Source organism: Thermobia domestica, chromosome 8 (assembly GCF_964235325.1).
Source record: "Thermobia domestica chromosome 8, izTheDome1.hap1.1, whole genome shotgun sequence".
NCBI lineage: Eukaryota > Metazoa > Arthropoda > Insecta > Zygentoma > Lepismatidae > Thermobia > Thermobia domestica.
Genome location: NC_137461.1, coordinates 164,647,489 through 164,667,410, shown reverse-complemented (window position 1 = coordinate 164,667,410; position 19,922 = coordinate 164,647,489). Strand labels below are relative to the sequence as shown.

General features: G+C 35.9%; 1 protein-coding gene across 1 annotated transcript in view; it reads left to right on the top strand.

Moving 5' to 3' along the window:
- The first annotated feature begins 293 nt into the window (after positions 1-293).
- LOC145691888 (uncharacterized) overlaps positions 294-19,922 on the top strand; it is a 208,238-nt gene continuing 188,609 nt past the window's right edge. Inside the window, exons 1-2 of the mRNA XM_081767195.1 lie at positions 294-364; positions 757-836. Of these exons, the coding sequence (XP_081623321.1) occupies positions 765-836 (72 nt within the window). The 5' untranslated portion in view covers positions 294-364; positions 757-764. The remainder of the gene's footprint in view (positions 365-756; positions 837-19,922) is intronic.

Sequence of the window (19,922 nt, the reverse complement as noted above, 5' to 3'; positions counted from 1 at the left end):
TGAAAAAGTAAAGGAGGGCAGTTCGCCAGAAATTAATCTCTTTTAGTCGTTTTCAAAATAAAATTTACAACCAGGAAATAAATTAACATGGAAGATCGAGAAATAAAAAAATAAACCGATAACACGATGTCTTTAATATGTCCATTAATAAATGAGCAAAACATATGCAAAAAGTAAAACAAAAGTGAAACCTGTTGCATATTCGAGTACAATATGTACTGGAACTAAAATCGATTTTCCGGATGTTTTTTTTACTAACCTCTTTTTTTCTGGCGTTGCTTAGCAACAGTCAACAAAAGTGTCATAGCGAAGTGTGTGCTATCCTAAAGTTGTGTTGTTAGTCTCTCAAACTGAAAAAACTTAGGTAATTATTTATAATATTGTTATAAATTTAATTTAGAAATGTTTTACTGTATCAAAGAAATCATAGATAATAACTCTCGCGCTCCGCAGTTGTTTTCTCCTTTAAGTGAAATTAGTCAATCTGGTTTCGGTTACTTGCTTTATAGCTACTAAGCTATTTTTTGTTCTTTAATATGCATTGGTTTGTTCATTCCGTATCGCTTAAACGAAATACATATTTTAAATAATTTAAATATAGTTGTCTTCTTCCATTACATTCCTATGCGTGTTACAATACAGAAGCTAGGAATTGCATCGTTTAAAAGTACAACTTCATACACACATAAAGTAGACATTTATTGATTTCATATACTTACACACTAAAATTATGCTGGGAAATATTTTTCTTTGTAGGAGTATTTATGCTAACCAGAAGAGAGAATTTGTTAACTAGGCCATGGCAACAGCGTCGTTATCAAAATCATAGACGCAAGGTAAGTTTGTGAAGTAATGATTCTTTAACTATTTAACTATAAGAGATTCAAAAAACTATAATCTGCAAATTCAAGCAAAGTGACATCAGAACTTTATTATTATTATTTCGTATTTTCTCTTCTTCTCATCTAAACAAGCGTACTGTATGCGGTCCATCCAATATATTACTGTTTCCTCGGTGTTTTTAACTTTATTTGGGGTATGCAGGAAATTTCTCACAATTCTGCATATTACGCTCTTCTGTATTACTTTCATCAATTCCAATTACTGTATTTTCAAAGCCCTTTTCGACATCTTGTGAACCACTGCACTACTGTTGGTATTACTGTTGGTATTATTTTCACATTTTTGGTCTTCCAATGTTCTTTTATGTTTCCGGCTAGTTATTTGCAATTTTCTAATATATATTTTTCCACATGCTTTCTACACGTTTCTAATATTTATATTGTGGCATCTCTTCTTTCCCTCTTGCTTATTACTGTGATGTTCGGCTTGTTATTATATACTTCTTTATTGATTAGTATTGTTCTGTTCTAATAAAGCTTGTGTTCGTTTCTAGTACGGCTTCCGATTCGAATTTGTAATATGGTACTATTGTATCATTTTCTGTCTCATCAGGGTAAAGGCACTGGATATGGAATACTTTTTGTTTCTTCTTTATTTCTCAGAGATGCATATTCCAGAATAGAAATATTATACATCATAATACTTGCGGTACCTTTGGAAAACAAAATACAAGTATGAAAGTTTGTTCAACATTATTGATTTTTTACAATATTACAAAATTGAAAGAAACCCAATTTCCCATATTAGGCACAGCCGGGTTCTAATATGGAACACCACCTGTTCTTAAAATGAGATACTATGACAAATATGCGCTTCTGCCTACAATGCGATATTTGGATAATTCAAGCATGGGAAATGCATTCGATCAATTTATTTATTTATTTAAGAAATAAATTTATGTATTAGTTCAAGAAAAGGAGCAAAGGAAGTATCCGAGCCTCAGACTTCGAGATCACTTCGGTCCTTAAGATAATTCTACGAATTGGATAGGACTAGACCCTGGCCTCAGAATAAGTACCATCCCGGCATACGCCTGATGGGACTGAGGAAAACCAGGGAAAACCTCACTCAATATGGGCTGTCTGAGCAGGGATCGTGCCCATGCTCGAATCCAAATTTCGCATTGTAGGCACTGTGGCCTATATATCATATTTGGTAGGTCTATAAGACAAATAAACAAAAATTACACAACATTCTTAAGACAATTAAAGCATAAAACAGCAGAAATAGCAGAATTTTACGTAGTACAAAGGTAATTATCGAGCTTGACTGGACTTATTAAGCCTATATTTGTAAATTGATGTAATAGGCTGTAATAGCTACCTATTTTAAGTTTTGGAATAGCTATAATATATTTTACCTTGGAAGAAGCATGTTTACTAGATACAACCAATAATAAAAATAATAAAACGAAATATCCGGGGAAGCATACTATGTGCGACAAATAAAGTAAAAAGTACCCTATATAAAAGAGAAAGTTTTCATATACTGGATTAGCGTGCCTTAAGGCGTCCAAATTTTGATTCTAGTTTTACTTTGCAAAACAATGGCTACAAACATTTTTCTCCACCTTTCCTGGGGCACACTTCGTGGGACCATCTTTTACAAACTGGGCGTTTTAATCAATCCCCTTCCCCTGCACTGATCGACCACAATGTCCATATTCCTTGTCATCGTCATCATCAGTAGGATCACTTAAACTGTCACTATCTTCGTTCAAGTCACTCACTGACTCTTCGGATTAACTTCGTAATTTGTAGTCGCGTGATGTCCTTTTTTGGTTGTTTCGATAGGATTTTCTTGAGGAGGGTTTGGAAAGCTAAACGATTTTTACCTACTTGCAATGATGAACTAAAGACTCGTTGTGATGAAGTAGAGGTAGATTCTAAATCGTTTTTGTGTGGAGTGCTCGTAACTACTTTCGCCTCGCCTGGCTTTCCACCACGTGTGTTGCGATGCTGTGGCTGTATTTGTGGTAGCGGACGGTTCATGCGTTCAGGAGTTATCGCGAGACACACTGACAGACAACACAAATGCCAAACGTCTCGAATAGGAGACATTCGCTGACGCTTGGTCTAAAATAATATGTCAGGTCTAATATAACTGACAATTCAGTTATTATTCTTCACTTCTAGTGACATACGTATGAACCTATTTAGGAATATTCCATATTAGGATCTTGCTAGTGTTCCATATTAGGAAAATCGCCATTTTGGATAGTACTCTTCCTACGCATACGTGACTCTCTGTGTGAAAATATGCTCTTATGGTACACTATATATGCAATCTAAATATCACGAACTCAAAAATAATACATGCCTCTTTGTGTACACTCAGCAGCCTGGAAATATACGCCAGAAAAACTCAAGTTCTTCAAAAAAATATTCTGCACCAAAAGAAAATGTTATGTCATCGTTCGGGAGCCAACCATTCATGCGCAGACTGAGGGCGTCACTGTGTACAAGTTTACGTAAAGTGTTTCCGGTGGCAGCACATAGTAGACAAAATAGTCTGGTATTTCATATTAAGAACGTATTCCATATATGATGCACCCACCCTACTATTTTTGCCATTTTGTTACATGTTTCCTTGTATTCAGTTTGTGTTATCATCGCGCATCCACTTGTGATATGTTGTATTGTATTGTATTGTATTTATTTTCATCCTTTTTCATACAAATTGTTCACAACGTGAACGTATGAGTTGGGCACGTCACAAGAACACTGAATGTGTAATACATATGTATACATTTAAATCTACATGCAATATTAAAATAGTGTCAATTTAAGTAAAAAAAAAAGTACAATTTTCATTATTCTAATTTACATACAACGATATAAAACAACATAACAGCTAATAAAACCTTACATTATAGCAGGACATTTTGTAAGCTACCTTTTTGTATCCAAATGGATACCCAGGCCCAGCAGTTTGGATACCCAGTGCACTCCATAAATCTTTAAATTATTGGAAGAGTACTTGAACAGTAAAGGGCCTATTCGGTTCTAGTGATGTAAACAGACCTTGGGAGAGATGGCAGAAATTCAGCTTAAATGTGGAAGAGACTATGCAGATTCTAATTCGAAAAGAAAATTGTCCTAAAATGGATGGAACATATTCAAAAACAGCATGGAACATTAACATTAATGTCAATGGAAAATCTACGAAAAATAAATAATTCCTCCACTTATCTCAAAAACCAAAACTGGGAGATGGCTGAAATTAAGCGCAAATGTAGAAGGGACTACGCAGATTCTATATTCTTAAAACAAATTGTCCTAAAATGGAAAGAACATAGTCAAAAAGCACGAAACATTAACATTAATGTCAGGGAAAAATCAATGGAAAACAAGTATTTCCTTCACTTATCTCAAAAATCTAAAGAGGGAGATGGTTGAAAATCAGATTAAATATTGAACAGACTATGCAGATTCTACATTCAAAAAACGAAATTGCCCTAAAATGGAATGAACATAGTCAAAAAAAAAATCACGAAACATGGAAAAGTCAAGTCAATGGAAAATCAGTGAAAAAAATGAAGTTGTCCACATATCTCAAAAACTGAAATAAGGAGATGGCTAATAGAAAGCTTATTACAAAGACATAGTGAAGAGCTTATAAATGCACATAGCACATAGGATAAATACGAATAGGACATTGTCAAAAGTCAAGTTGTTTAAGTAAAATCAATAATAATGATAAAGTATATGTATCTTCTTCGAATTACCCAAGTCACCCCACGCGGGGGTTAGGTGCTTGAAATATCACATCTTGATTTGGAATCTCCAGACTCGATTTAGCACGTAACGTGACTTTTGACCTGATCACGTGACACAGTCTGGTGCTTATGGCAAACCGGATAGGCTCTTAGTTGAATTACTTCGTTCGCTTTCCAGAGATCCTCAATTTTCATCGCCCAATTCCAGTCTTCTCAAAGATTGTTTTTTTAACGTATCCTGGCCTAACGTTTTCTGGCAACCAAACATTTCATGTCTGCTATGGGCAATATCGATAATTGAGATTTGTTCAGACAATTTTTCTGACATAATTAATAGATGGCACAAACTTGTTAGAAAGTAAGACATTGTCCATTAAGTACAACGCGCTATTTTTAACAATTTTTTACCCTCTTTATTTCACAGTTACCTTCAGTGGCGGGGAGACTGAGCTCCAAAATTTTAGAATTTCTGTAGGAAACAAATCAAATGTTACTCATAATCTTCAAGCTCCTTCTCCCAAAATTTTGGGATTCCTATACACTAAATATTCCTAGGAGAAACCTCTACCAAAGTATCTTTATAAATCTGTCGAATACTGAGTCACTGTACTTTCCGTTTTTTTCTTCAGCGCGAGTTTTCTTAAATATTACCAGAAAAAAATCCTTTTCTGTGGTAATCAGTCAGTTCCATTTATTCGGTGATAGTAGATCATGTTCAAATTCCGTGACAGTAATACGGGTATTTAGACTGCTAGTGATATTAACGGTTGCGTGAAACCTATGGTAACTAGATGAGAAACTCAATTATATTCTAAATATGTAAGAAACCAAACAATGCAATTGAAGTGTGAAAATAATACTAGAAATTAACCAGTTGCAAGTGGAATAACACGCTTTAAAACAGAAGAGATTTAAACCATAAAGATAAATGTTTGATTACATTGTTTCTTAAAAGAATAAATATTGGTAGTAATATTTAGTATTGAATACATACGTATACACCTAAAACGATCTCGTTAGGGAGATGTTCAGCCAGGTTCACATATTGTTATTTCTTTGTTGAGTGGTTTGTGTCTTGTATTGTGTGATTTTTGTCCTCTCCAACTCTACTAGTCGCGTTCCTTTGTCCTTGTACTGTCTATATCCAACTTTAAAATATGGATATAAAAATAAATAAATAAAAAAATGAAGGAAAATATCCAATCATGATAACACAGTATGGTTTTATCTTTAAATACCGACCTGAGGGCGGATCTGAACCAAAATGTAAAAAAAGAACATGTCCGCTCCTGTATTAATGGTGATGTGTTAAATCGAAAATGAAACGGCTAGCGGAAGTCTGACAAATACGTCATTTTGTACGTCATTATTTCAAAAGCGTGTACATTATACAAAACTGCGCTTTAAAAACTCTGTGCGTTTGAATTTGCTATGTGTGTGTAAAGGGCCCTTTTGTGCCTGGATACCCAGTAGCGATTTCTTAAAATATGTATTGCGTTATTGATTCCGGATATATTTTACACCTTCCGTATTTGCCATCTTGTGTTCTGATATTTCTCAGAATGTCTCTTTGTATTTACTGAATTTCTAGTCTTGCATTCCTTGGAAGAAGCCTTCTGTGTCTGGATATAGGTAACTCTCCAGATTCCACTAGAATGTCATATCTCGGTCTATATGGTCCTGGTAGACTTGTTCTGAGGATTGACCAGATAATGTACTTTTCTCTTCATTTTTTTCATGTATGTTCTTCTGTTTTGTTTTTAGTGCCTGTATTATTTTCGATTCTCCTGATTGGCTTAGGTGGAATGTTGTGTATGTGAAGTCCGCTGCTACTATTGCCTCTATGTAGTTTTCAATTTTATTGTTTTTCGTAGTAGTTGTTTCTAAATATTTGGATTTGCTGGTAATGTATCATAAATATCGGTTAATTATTGGTTTTCTTTCTCCTTCTCTCTTGGTAATGAGACTTTCTCTAGCCGCTCGAGAATGTAGTATTCTGTTCTTAGTCAATATTGTTCCTTTTTTTTTTTTTTCAAGTTCTACTAGTTCGCTCTCTGTCCATTTTATTACTTCAAATGAGTATGTTAGTATTAGTGCTGTAAACGTATTAATAGCTTTACTTAAATTCTTACATAATTATACACTTGTATCTTTAAATTCTTAAACCCATACACTTGTATCCTCGTCGCCATAAGTGCCTTTACATCGCAGTGACGGGTATGTGACCGCGCAGTACTCCAAGGAAGGGATGGTTGTATAAGAATTTGTGATTAATTTTGAAAAGTTTTTATTTTGACTAGGGAATTAACATAGCTATAGGGAGTAAAGACACAGATTTGAAGCATCAGTGCACGAAAAGATTCTTATTCTCAGTTTTTCTATTTATTGTTTTATATGTTAAGTTAAACACTACAATATGTATCAGTGATATCGCAGATCGTATTATTTTTTAAAATCGTGTCTGTAATCTATTGTCAAAACATTCATCTCCAGACATGATGTAGAGAGAAGAGAAAGAGATAAGACATCTGTAATATATGCATATGTGATTCACTAAGTAATTGTAGAAATTAGTTAAAGGACACGTAAGAGAGCGAAAAGGAGGTCTAGAAGTCTGAACATTTTTTAGAAACGTCCTAGATAGGTGAAAATATAGTTAAAAATTGCAAAAGGTATCACGTAATTTTTCTTTTCTTATATCCTAGCATACTTTTTCTTTCACATCCAAACATCTTTATTCAGAATTACGAGATAAAGGTGAAGAGAGAAACATTTCCATTTCAAGAATTATATCAGAAAAAATCTTTTGACTTAGACTAGATTCGAACTCGCAACCCTTGAATCCATGATTCTGCGCTCTACCGAGTGAGCTAACAATTGCTGTTGCAAAATCCTGATTTCTACAACTACCTGTTGCTGAATGGTGTGTATTAACGAAATTGGCCGAGATAATTGCTTCATATAGCTATAATAATAATAATAATAATAATAATAATAATAATAATAATAATAATAATAATAATAATAATAAAGAAGAAGAAGAAGAAGAACAGAATTTAAAAAGTTGCATTGTTAAAAGTTTGGTGTGCGAAGTTAATCCTAATATGAGATTTTATTAATTATATATAATAAATGTAAGCATGGTTTATTTGTGCGTGCTACTCAAACTGCGCAACTCACTACCGTGGTCTTATAAGGGTTGTACGAGTATGGTTCAGTAGCCTTGCGTCTTCCAACCGTGAAGAAAGATTCGGTTTGAACCTATGCGTGTCCTAAGAGGAAGGAGGAGATTCAAAGAAAGAAAAGTGGTTTAGAAATTATGCAAAAGTAGAATATCTCACGAGGTGAGGTGATATATTTTTTATAGAGTTCAGCGTGTCTTTCAGCTGTGACTCTATACAAGATATGCATTTACGACTTAACGTGGAACCCGTACCACACAACTCCTGCCGGGAATCGAAACCCGTATCACCTCTAGCTCTATCATGGGAGACACAGGGACATGTAAAAATAATCGAAAATGAACGATATTAATGTTAAATCCATAGCTTTTGAGGTCCTAAAAATTTCTAATTGAAAGATATGAATGTCTATTCAATAGTTTTCGGGGTCGCTGAAGTGAATAATGACACTCCCGATACCATAAAAGACCAAGTTTTTATTCTTTGTTAGCGGTAAGTTGATTCATTTGCTCCTGCTGGAAATGGATTCGTACTAATTAATTCCGATTCAAATATGTATTCTACTGGGAAAACTAATTTCAAATATATCTTTGAAATATAAAACTATTCTTCCCGTGCAACGCCGGGTATTTCAATTAGTATATAAATAATTTAAGAAATAATGAGTATATTTAATGGAAACAGACATATGTATTTTTGAATGTTGTATATGAATTGCTAATTCATACTTTATCTAGTAGAAAATGGTGCATCCATTATATATTCTGAAGCAATAGGCAGAACTATTGAAGGTATATTTTATATATCTACTGTCGAATTTAGTGTGGAATAATTTCACACAAATTATTTCGAAACTATCGAGACGAGACTGAGACCGCTATTTGTCGGTTGAAAGGAGACTAATACTGTAAATAGTCTCGTATTGTCTCGTTTTGATACCAGTGCTACTTCGGGGTTTGTTCTCTAGTAACTGGTTGCGTAGTGCACCTACAGTATATAAGACGTCGTATATTTAAATGTTTGAGAACTTACTCCACCTCCACTTGACGAATCGTTCTAACTAAAACTACCAGACCGTTTATGTAATTTTGCGTTTAAGTACAGTTCCTATCCTTATGTCAATTATTTTCTTGCAACAGAGAATGAAAATGTAACAGTTATAATGTTGATCGCGCATAATCCTGTATAGATAAAAGGCACTTTATAGAATGTCGGACTCTGTGGCGTAAATACAGTAGTTACTGGCTTGGTAAGTTCATCACTGAACGCGTTTCCGTCATACTCGTGCAATGACGTCGCCTTTGACACATGCTCGGGACAGGACTACAGGAGGAGTAACGCTGTTGTTTGCCTACTCGCTTGCTGCTGTGTATTCTCTTTGGAACCTGATGTGAAATTACTGCTTTCTCCTTACTTTCAGCTGTGTTTGCTATTTCTAATTTAGATGTCTATTATATTAGTGGAATTTTATTCCACCATGGAAATATATTTTATTTCTTTTAAAATGTAAATAAAACGAAAAGTGTATTTTGACTAGTTTCCCCACAACTCTAGAGGTATTGTCTTGGGTGCGCTTTTCTTTTCTTTTCCTTAAGGGCCGCGGTGGCTCAGTGATAGAGCGTTCACCTCTAGTGCTTCGGGCCTCGGGTTCGATCCCAGCCCCCGCCAATTGAACTTTGTGGCTAACGAACACCATGTGCGTGGGTTTCCTGGGGTTTCTCCCATTTCCTCCCACTCTCTTCATTTCATTTATTACTCATCATCACCGTCTCCTTTAGCCTAACCGGCATAATCGTGGGACGTAAAAATTAAAGATTTCATTTCATTTCTTCAACACAAATGCATTTAAAACCTGACTCTGAGAGCGCAACAATGTTATCTTGTTCGAAGGGTCAGTGATTTTGTGTCGAAGGTAATGTCACGCGAAGAGACAGGCTGCGCTTGGGCTTACCTTGTCTTACGTTTGGCAACATTGCTCTTGCTCAAGTGGCCTATTGCTTATGCCTTTAGGTATTTGCCCTAAAGCTATACAGCGAGCTGTGTGCGTTCTGTTACTCCTTCCCTACCCCTCGCTGTGTTTGCGAAAATATTATATGCTTTTCATGCATTGCGATAAGGGGTAAGACACCTTGCATACCTTGGGACAATGGAAGGAAGTAACATATAAAATTATGGAAAACGACAACCGATGTTAATGTAGAGTTCATAGTTCCAAGGTCGCTGAGATGATTAGGCGTAAAGCTATCAGCTATTTTCTGTTAGTGGTTTCTACCTATACGTCTACCAAGTTAACGAATCTTGACTTATCTGCGTACAGTAGTTGGTTAGTGTGTCCTCGATGGCTATTTTTACTTTTTCCATGATCATCCCATACCATACAGTATTTTTTTACGTTTTGAAAAAGCTTGATTTTATCAATTCGTTAAACAACAATGTTTCTTTTTTTCTAACCATGTTTCTTAGTATTATCCTCTTCATTCTAACTAATTTAAATATTTTCAATAATTCAGAATTTTGACTAAAAATTTTACAATGATCAAGATTTGTATAAGACGAGAAGCCTTCATTTCTAATCATTGTCATAACCGGAAGGGAAAACATAAAAAATTGAAATAACTTAGTAGACCTAGAAAATCGATATAAATAATGAACATCAACTATTAGTTGACTGTTAAAAGTATAGTAGATATAATTCTCAACCCAAGTAGAAGATGCACTCTTTGCTTCATCAAAATAATAAACATTTTTTAAAAATAATTACAGAAAAGTAATTTGATGACATTTACTGAGCGAACGTAGGTTACTGGTTAGCGTTGACGCTTCGTAATTGAGAGCCTCCCGGTTCAAATTTCGATGCGAGGCATCCTGACTAGTGATTTTGCAGTACAACTGGGCAAATACCGGGATACTTTTAATACGTAAGCTTTGGTAAATTTTCTTGAAATCTTTGTTCTTATGTTGTTGTTAATGTTTCAGTGTGAAATGGCATTTTGCTGCATGGAAAATATTTTTTGTAAACAGGATATAGTAGATGAATGGTTGGTGTAAGGGACTCCTACTTGTATGGCCTAGGTTTAAATCCCGACTGTTCTTATTGATTTTTTCTTTTAGCTACGTTCATATGTTGCACTCCAGAAGTTCAAGTTTGAATTAAATGTAGTCGCACCTAGTTTAAACTGAAATTATTTTCAAAACTATTTGCTGTTACATGTTTTTGTTTTACTTGCGATTTTTCAACTTTGATATTAGATCTTAGAACCCTAATGTAACTCATTTCCCTACGTCATATCATGATGAATGTTTTCATAACAACGATAGTCGGGCGGTAATACAGAATTCTATTGTTACTGCAGGGCCGGATCTTGAATCCTGCGAACTACGCGTTCGCAGGAGGCGCCAGGTGAACAGGGAGCCAAATTAGAAAAATTAAGTTTGTTTTAAATGTAAATATTTATTTAAAAAATGTTATGATGAAAAATTTTCCTCATATAGCTTCAAATAAATATTGTACAGACTGAGATACAGATAAAATACATCAAAGGACAATAAAGTCGAATCTTCGCGTGATTGGCTGTAAAACACCCCTTTACAAATGAAATGAACTCGAACATCAATTGATGCTAATGACACACTCACAAGAGATGCTAGTTTGAGGAAAATTTCCATGGCACAGGATAGATCTTTTAAAAAGGGAAAAGGGATATATTACAAATATGAGATAAAATGAAGGTAAATTTAGCTTTCCAATAGATGTTGTATTAAGCACTATGACCGTAGGGCTAAAGACAATTCTTTCCACAATCCCACCATATGCACACAATACAAATATAACAGACTCTTCATTCCTCCCTCAACAGTCCTTCCGACACCTTGCTAGAGAATGTCATTGCCAAATATGTCTTTAAAATCCGAATGGATCAACAAACGAAAGGAATTCAAGCGCAAGTATTGTTTATGGATTGGGTGGCATTATCACAGTAGAACGAAATGTCTCCAAGGGTGCTCCTCTGTCTTGTCTTAAACAGTGTCTTCGCATAGTGTTCTTTGGTTCAATGACCACAGTTAAGGGTTGAGAAATATCACCGTAAATGAAATTCACATTATCAAAGTTAAAGCAAGCATGGGCGCCCAAAAGGGGACGAGGGGGCCGGGCCCCACCTGGCTTACGACAAGTATAATGTATATGTATAATTTCTTAAGATTTTCTTGAGAATACCAAACGTAATATACCAACCAGGGAGATGACCCCCTAAAAATTCTTCGGGCCCCCATGCAAGCAAGTAGGCTTTTCTTGTCCATTCGCCCAGGAAGTGGAGCGCATACTAAGAAAAGACGGGCGGTACAAATGGATTTTTTAAAAATCATTTCTGAGGGAAATTTTAACTTAAGTTCCTAATGGCTCAAATCGCTGTCCACTGCTTAATGCTCACTTTGTTAACATCTACTAGTTCATTTGTCATTCGTCAAGATTTTCATTTCTATCCTAAGTCGTTTCGTTTTTGTTTTATTTTTTAATTTATAATGATGTGTGGTTTCACTTTTTAATAATACTTTGTTTTTCATGTAATAATAATGAGCAACAATATAAAACCAAGTGAGCATTTTATCGGAAAAGAAAGCTACAAAACATGAAAGAAGATAAGAAGCAACCGAAGGCTCTAAAAGGTTTCTTTCGCGTTCTGGACAAAATCATACAAATGTTGAGGTGGGGAGTTGCCAATACCAGTCACTGTTAACGAAGCATTTGCGGGTCGACATTCTTTTGAAACTGTAAGGTTATTTTACCTGATTACAGTAATATAATTATTGAATTAAAATGGAACGATAGGTCATTTCGTTGAGTTAATTTTGAGTTTAACGTCCTGTTCAGCAGCGAGGCTATATGAGACGTGGACCTACTGATTAACGTGGAATCCGAACCACATGAGCTCCCGCCGGGAATCGAACCCGGGCCTCCCACGCCAAACGGTCATTTCGGTTACGGGTCTGAATTAAATTTCATGTATTTCAAAATATGTTTGAATACAATTAGTTTTCACGCAGCATATAAGTATATAACTTGAAAGGATATAATCGAAAGCGACGAAAGGTCATTTGGATGACAAGTATTTTTTTCAGTACTCTCACTTTCAATCACAGCAGCGTATACAGATGCTTGTTTTATTATAACAGTATAACAATAATTATTAATCCATTCTCTGGTATTAAATTTAGATGGAGCGATATTTTAAATTAGTAATAGTTCTAATGCAAAGTAGAGTTTTGATTATTAGTTACTTGTGTTCAGGGATACACCGACATAGGTGCTAGGGATGCGCACGAGACGAGTCGAGACAGGATTTTCCAGACAAAATTCGAGTCGAGACACGGTTCTTCCAAAAGTGAAGTATACATTTTTCGAGTCGAGACATCACTTTTATAGCACATTTTCGAGACGAGACAGCCACATATCTTGTCTCGTGGGCATCCCTTATAGGTGCAGTGTTCCTTTCAGAAAAAATCTTCCGGGGGGTACACTTAGTGTTCACAGGGCCACTGCTGCTACTCTTTTATTTATTATTATATTACAGACGTATTATTTTGATCTCCCAGTGGGGGCAGTGGCCCCCTAAAAATGTATGTGGACGAAACAGGTAGTCTGAGAGTCTGGATCCCCCAATTAGCACAATTTCAGGGGGCAAATACACAAAATTATTTGCATTTTGTAGGCTATTCCGAAAAATCTTCGGACCCCAAAGCAAAATCTTGGATGCATCATTGCTTGTGTTTACATTGTGTTACTGCCTGATTTCGTACTTCTATGTTGGAAAGAAACATGAAAGAATTGAATTGTTCTATAGGCCTAAGCGGCCCTGAAAAGAACTTTTTGCGGAGGAACCTGATTTTAAAGTTCTGCCACTGGATCGGGGACAAATTAAATATCAATTAAGACACACACCTTTGTCATTTGTTGTGTATTGAACTAGTTTAACTAAAATTAATAAAGAATTATTTGAAATCAAGTATATCTCAAAAACGATTAAATGGACTAGCTTTGATGGCCATTGAAAATGACATTCTGAATGAACTTCATATGGATGCAACAATAAGAGATTTTGCCAAATTGAAAGCCAGAAAAGTGTCTTTATAACAGGAACTTTTCAGTAACAAAGAAAATGAGAAATTAAGCTAATTACCATATTTGTATAACTAGAAAACACTATTTAAATATGCTTTTAATGAAGTGTAAGAGCATATCTCTGTCAAAATCAAACCTGTGATAATCTTAGACTTGAAGCTCATGAGTTTTATTCTATTTCGACTTTTATGTTTCAACTGTATTTGTCAAAATACATCTTAGGTATAAATTTTAGTTGTTTCCTGTGCTTATTTAATAAAAAATATATAAATTATTAAAACTGGAATTTTGGTCATGATTCATCCACAGTTAATTAGGTTTAATTTCGCGATTTTCCTTTAATACTCACAGGAAGACTGAATTATTATATATTGAAGAAATATGTAATTGTAACAATTATCTGAAGAATTTCTGTCCATTACAGATTCTATTCTTTTATTATCATTTAGAGGGGGGCGACTAAATATTGTTCGCTTACACTTACGACATGTCTACAACCGACCCTGTAACTATATATATATATATATATATATATATATATATATATATATATATATATATATATATATATATATATATATATAGAGAGAGAGAGAGAGAGAAAGAAAGTTTTGACTCAGAAAAAAGTACTGTTGAACGTACGATGCAACATGGGCTCCTGGAGGGATTTCAAACGAATTTAGTATACGTATACATTACCATCTGAACAATTTAACCCTAAAAATGCTTTCGATCACTGAAATAAATTCCTGCCTACGCTCCTGTAAAGCAGTAAGAATTTTAGGGACTGATTAGGGGGTAATGCCTCCCTGGAGCAACGACAGTTCCCCAGAAATCATACGTCTGATAGGTCCGGATGTGACCCCAGTATTTGTGTATTACCACTCCTCACTTTCAGTGTATTGAAACTTAAGTCAAAGGAACTGTTCTGAAATCTTCACCGGTTCTCTTCTCTGAAACCGCATGCGAATGGGGCCAACCTTGGTCATATACCACATCTGGAATATTACCGTTTATGTCAGAGATCCCGAAAAATATATATTCGACACAAATAAAGGATGTTTTCGATTTTATTTTATTTATTTTATTTATTTATTTTTTTATTTTATTTTATTTATTTTTTTTTGCCTGTCACCCTCCCACTCTGAGCTCCATGCCAACCAAGGCTTAACATGAACTTAAGCAACATCGACAGCGTCACTATTCATCTACGACCACGAAAACTAATACCATAACGATTTCGATATTAATATTGTTCATATTGAGTACTTTTACATGCCACTTCCCCCCTTATTACGGATGGCTTCAGTGTCTCGCCCCCACAATTATGGAGCAATTTCAACAAACTTACGTATAGCTATAAACCACCATCTGTAAAATAAATGTGCGGGTGATCTTTTTCGGGGAGGAATTCATTAGCTACTTTTCCAATATCAATGTGGTGGCTTTTTTTCGCTTTCCATGCTAAAGATTGCCAAACAGCTCAACTGCATTTGCACCACTGTCCTATGAATATAGATTTTAATGGCATTTACTTTACTGAGTGCTTGCTTAGGTGTTACTCTCGTCACAGGAAAAGTGAGATTCTGTTATAAATGAGTAGGGGTCTAAATAAATACGGAAAACTATTAGCAATGACACTACTCGAAATGAGTTTTCGCAATATAATGGAACAGTATTTTATTCGAATGTGAAGGAAATCATTGCATAAATTGACCCTTCCCCTCCTTAGAAGTCTAAGCTACAATACGTATCTAATAATTTTTAATTAGAAATATATGCATCGAGTTTCATATCCTTAACTTTAAGCTCTCCTGAGTTAAGTAAATGAATAACCTTCCTGCTAACGAAAGAGTAAAGCTTTGGGCTTTAATGGTATCGGGAGTGTAATTATTAATTTCAGCAACCCCGAAAACTATTGAATAGACACTCATATCTTTCAATTAAGAATTATTAAATTTTCACCCCTCCCATTAAACCTCCTTCCGATAATGCTAAACTTTGATGTGAACGATATAGAGGGTATCATAATTCATGTACTCAAAAGCTATGGATTTAACATTAATATCGTTTATTTTCGATTATTTTTGCATGTCCCTGTGTCCCCAGGTGCGCCCATTAAGAGGGTAACGGGGTGCTTGCCCCCTCTAGAGGAAATTATACTTTGCACGATCGAAAACCCAATAAAATTGTTTGAATATTTACCCCAAAATTTGCAACTATATTTGAAATGTCGCTTATACTTGGCCCCCTTGAAAACCACAATATGGGCGCCCTTGTGTGTCTCTCATGATAGAGTAGAGATAATACGGGTTTTAATTCCCGGCAGGAGTCGTGTGGTTGGGGTTCCACGTTAAGTCGTAGATGCACATCTTGTATAGAGTCACAGCTGAAAGACACGCTGAACTCTATAAAAAATATATCACCTCACCTCGTGAGATATTCTACTTTTGCATAATTTCTAAACCACTTTTCTTTCTTTGAATCTCCTCCTTCCTCTTAGGACACGCATAGGTTCAAACCGAATCTTTCTTCACGGTTGGGAGACGCAAGGCTACTGTACCATACGCGTACAACTCTTATGAAACTACGGTAGTGAGTTGCGCAGTTTGAGTAGCACGCACAAATAAACCATGCTTACATTTATTATATGTAATTAATAAAATCTCATATTAGGATTAACTTCGCACACCAAACTTTTAACAATGCAACTTTTTAAATTCTGTTCTTCATCTTCTTCTTCTTTATTATTATTATTATTATTATTATTATTATTATTATTATTATTATTATTATTATTATTATTATTATTGGAATAGCTATATGAAGCAATTATCTCGGCCAATTTCGTTAATACACACCATTCAGCAACAGGTAGTTGTGGAAATCGGTTGTTAGCTCAATCGGTGTGTCTAGTAGTCCTGAAAAGTGGTTGTAGTCGAAAATAAGTCAGGAAGTTTTTTTTTTTTTTTTTAAACCGGTAGAGCGCAGACTCACGGATTCAAGGGTTGCGAGTTCGAATCTAGTCTAGGTCAGAAGATTTTTTTCTGATATAATTCTTGAAATGGAAATGTTTCTCTCTTCACCTTTATCTCGTAATTCTGAATAGAGATGTTTGGATGTGAAAGAAAAAGTATACTAGGATATAAGAAAAGAAAGATAAATTACATACCTTTTGCAATTTTTAACTATATTTTCAGACTTCTAAAAAGTTCAGACTTCTAGACCTGCTTTTCGCTCTCTTACGTGTCCTTTAACTAATTTCTACAGTTACTTAGTGAATCACATACCTATATTACAGATGTCGTATCTCTTTCTCTTCTCTCTACATCATGTCTGGAGATGAATGTTTTGACAATAGGTTACAAACACGATTTTAAAAAAGTAATACGATCTGCGATATCAGTGATACATATTGTGGTGTTTAACTTAACATATAAAATAATAAATAGAAAAAATGAGAATACGAATCTCTTCGTGCAGTGATGCTTCAATGACAGTGCACTAATGCTTCAAATCTGTGTCTTTACTCCCTATAGCTATGTTAATTCCCTAGTCAAAATAAAAACTCTTCAAAATTAATCACAAATTCTTATACAACCATCCCTTCCTTGGAGTACTGCGCGGTCACATACCCGTCACTGCGATGTAAAGGCACTTATGGCGACGAGGATACCTCTTTCGGCAGTGTTGAATTCAGACTTTTGTACAAGGGGGGCAATAAAAATTTAAGGGAGTTCTGTTCTAGATTGCAATAGAGCAGCAGGAATCTGTCGCAACAAAACTTGAGACTTGTTATTATCTGGTCGATTGTAATAACCAATATATTGCCATATTTCCCTAAGTAACGTTATAAAGCGTTTCTGTGCGTCTTAGAGATGCGCACGAGTAGAGTCGAGTCGAGATTTAAGCCTGTCTCGACTCGTCTCGAGAAAATGTTGTCTCGACTCGAAAATATGTTGCTGTCTCGAGTCGACAGGCTCTGTCTCGACTCGACTCGAATTCGAGTCGAGACAAAATATACGAGTTAAAATATACACACACATCAGCCAGACCATTATGACTACCTACCTAATTGTTAGTATGTCCACCTTTTGGCACGAATAACAACGGCAACGCATCTTGGCATGGTCGCAATGTTCCTCGGTGGGTCGCTGTAAAGAGTTGGCACCACATATGCACACACAGGTCATCTAATTCCCTTAAATTCCGGGGAGGGGGTGATGCGCCCTCACTTCACGTTCAATCACATCCCAGATGTGATCTATTGGGTTCATATCCAGAGAGTTTGGGTGCCAGCACATCACTTGGAACTCGCTCCTGTGTTCCTCGAACCACTCCATCACACTCCTGGCCTTGTGACATGGTGCATACTACTATTGTCGAAAAATACCACTACCGATGGGAAACATGGCCGTCATGAAGGGGTGTACGTAGTCTGCAAGCAGCGTGCGACGCCCCGGCCGTCATGGTGCCTTGCTCGAGCTCCACTAGACACATGGATGCTCACCTGAATGTTCCCCAGATAATAATTAAGCCGCAGCCAGTTTGTCTCCGTCCCGCAGTACAGATGTCAAGGAGCTGTTCCCTTGGAACACGACGGATTCGCACCCTCACTTCGTCATGATGAAGAAGATATCGGGATTCATCAGACAATGCAATACTCTGCCATTGTGCCAAGGTCCAGTGGCGATGGTCACGTGTTCATTTCAGTTATAGTTGCCGATGTCGTGGTGTTAACATTCGCCATAGTTAGGAGTGTTCGATGCACTGTGTGTTCAGACTAGTGTTGTGAAGGCCTGTGAAAAAAACAGAAATTTTGGGTTTAAAAAAAATAGTTTTTTACGGTTTTCCCGAGCTGGGGAAAAATGGAAAATTTGGGTATTATCAGAATCATAATTTTAGTTAATCACAGAATCATTTTAGTTAATATGTTAAATCAAACATATATTTCGTAGAGATATCTTCATTGTTCTATGTAAAATTCCGGAAGTTTTGAAACCATTAGAAAAAATCATTTGTTCAGAAATATTGGTAAAAACAGGAAAGTATAGGAAAGGGGGGCAAGAGTACGCAAATTTCAATTAAACTTATATATTTTGGTAAAAAATAGCTACAACGGAAAACTTTTACATGGAACACAAAACTTGAACTCTCCTTTACGAAATGTGAACTCAACTTTTATATACCTCTGTCCTTGGAGAAACCATAAGGCATAAAATAAAAACATTCAATTTCGTACTCTTGCCCCTATATGTGGGGCAAGAGTACGAAATCAAAGAGGCAAGAGTACGCACCCAAAAAAGTATTAAGAATTATCACAGATGAAGGTGCCTACTCCTTCATATGATGTGCATTGTTCATGCTACCATTCATGGTATCTTGCGCACTTGATCCAGTCTTCTATTGGTGGATCACTGTAGATGATATTGCAGAATGAACACTCGTACACTACTTCCTCACTGACCTGAGGAGTTACCTTCGGTTGTAGCTTTCTTGGTGCAAGTTGATGTTTGCCTTTGCTCTTTGGAGGGTAAGTTCTGCTTGAAAGGAGAGGATGTCAGAATCTCTGATTGACCTCGAGAAGATCAAGATTTTTGGTTGTGGGTTTGGTGGCAGTCGGAAGAGGACTGACAACCACCAAAGGAGTGCATGATGTAGACGGTCTACATGGACCCTGCTTACCTCCAGTGAAGATCCAGTTTTACTGGTTGAAGGTTTAGTAACAGATGAACGAGCAGCCGGCAGAGGAGTGTTTGATGTGGACAATCTGCATGAGCTCCTGCTTGCTTCTAATGAGGATCTAGCGTTACTGGTTGAAGATTTGGTAACAGATGAATGAGAACGAGCAACCGGCAGAAGAGCGTTTGAAGTGGACAGTCTGCATGAGCTCTTGCTTGCTTCTAGTAAGGATCTAGCGTTACTGGTTGAAGGTTTGGTAACAGATGAATAAGAACGAGCAATCGGCAGAAGAGCGTTTGAAGTGGACAGTCTGCATGAG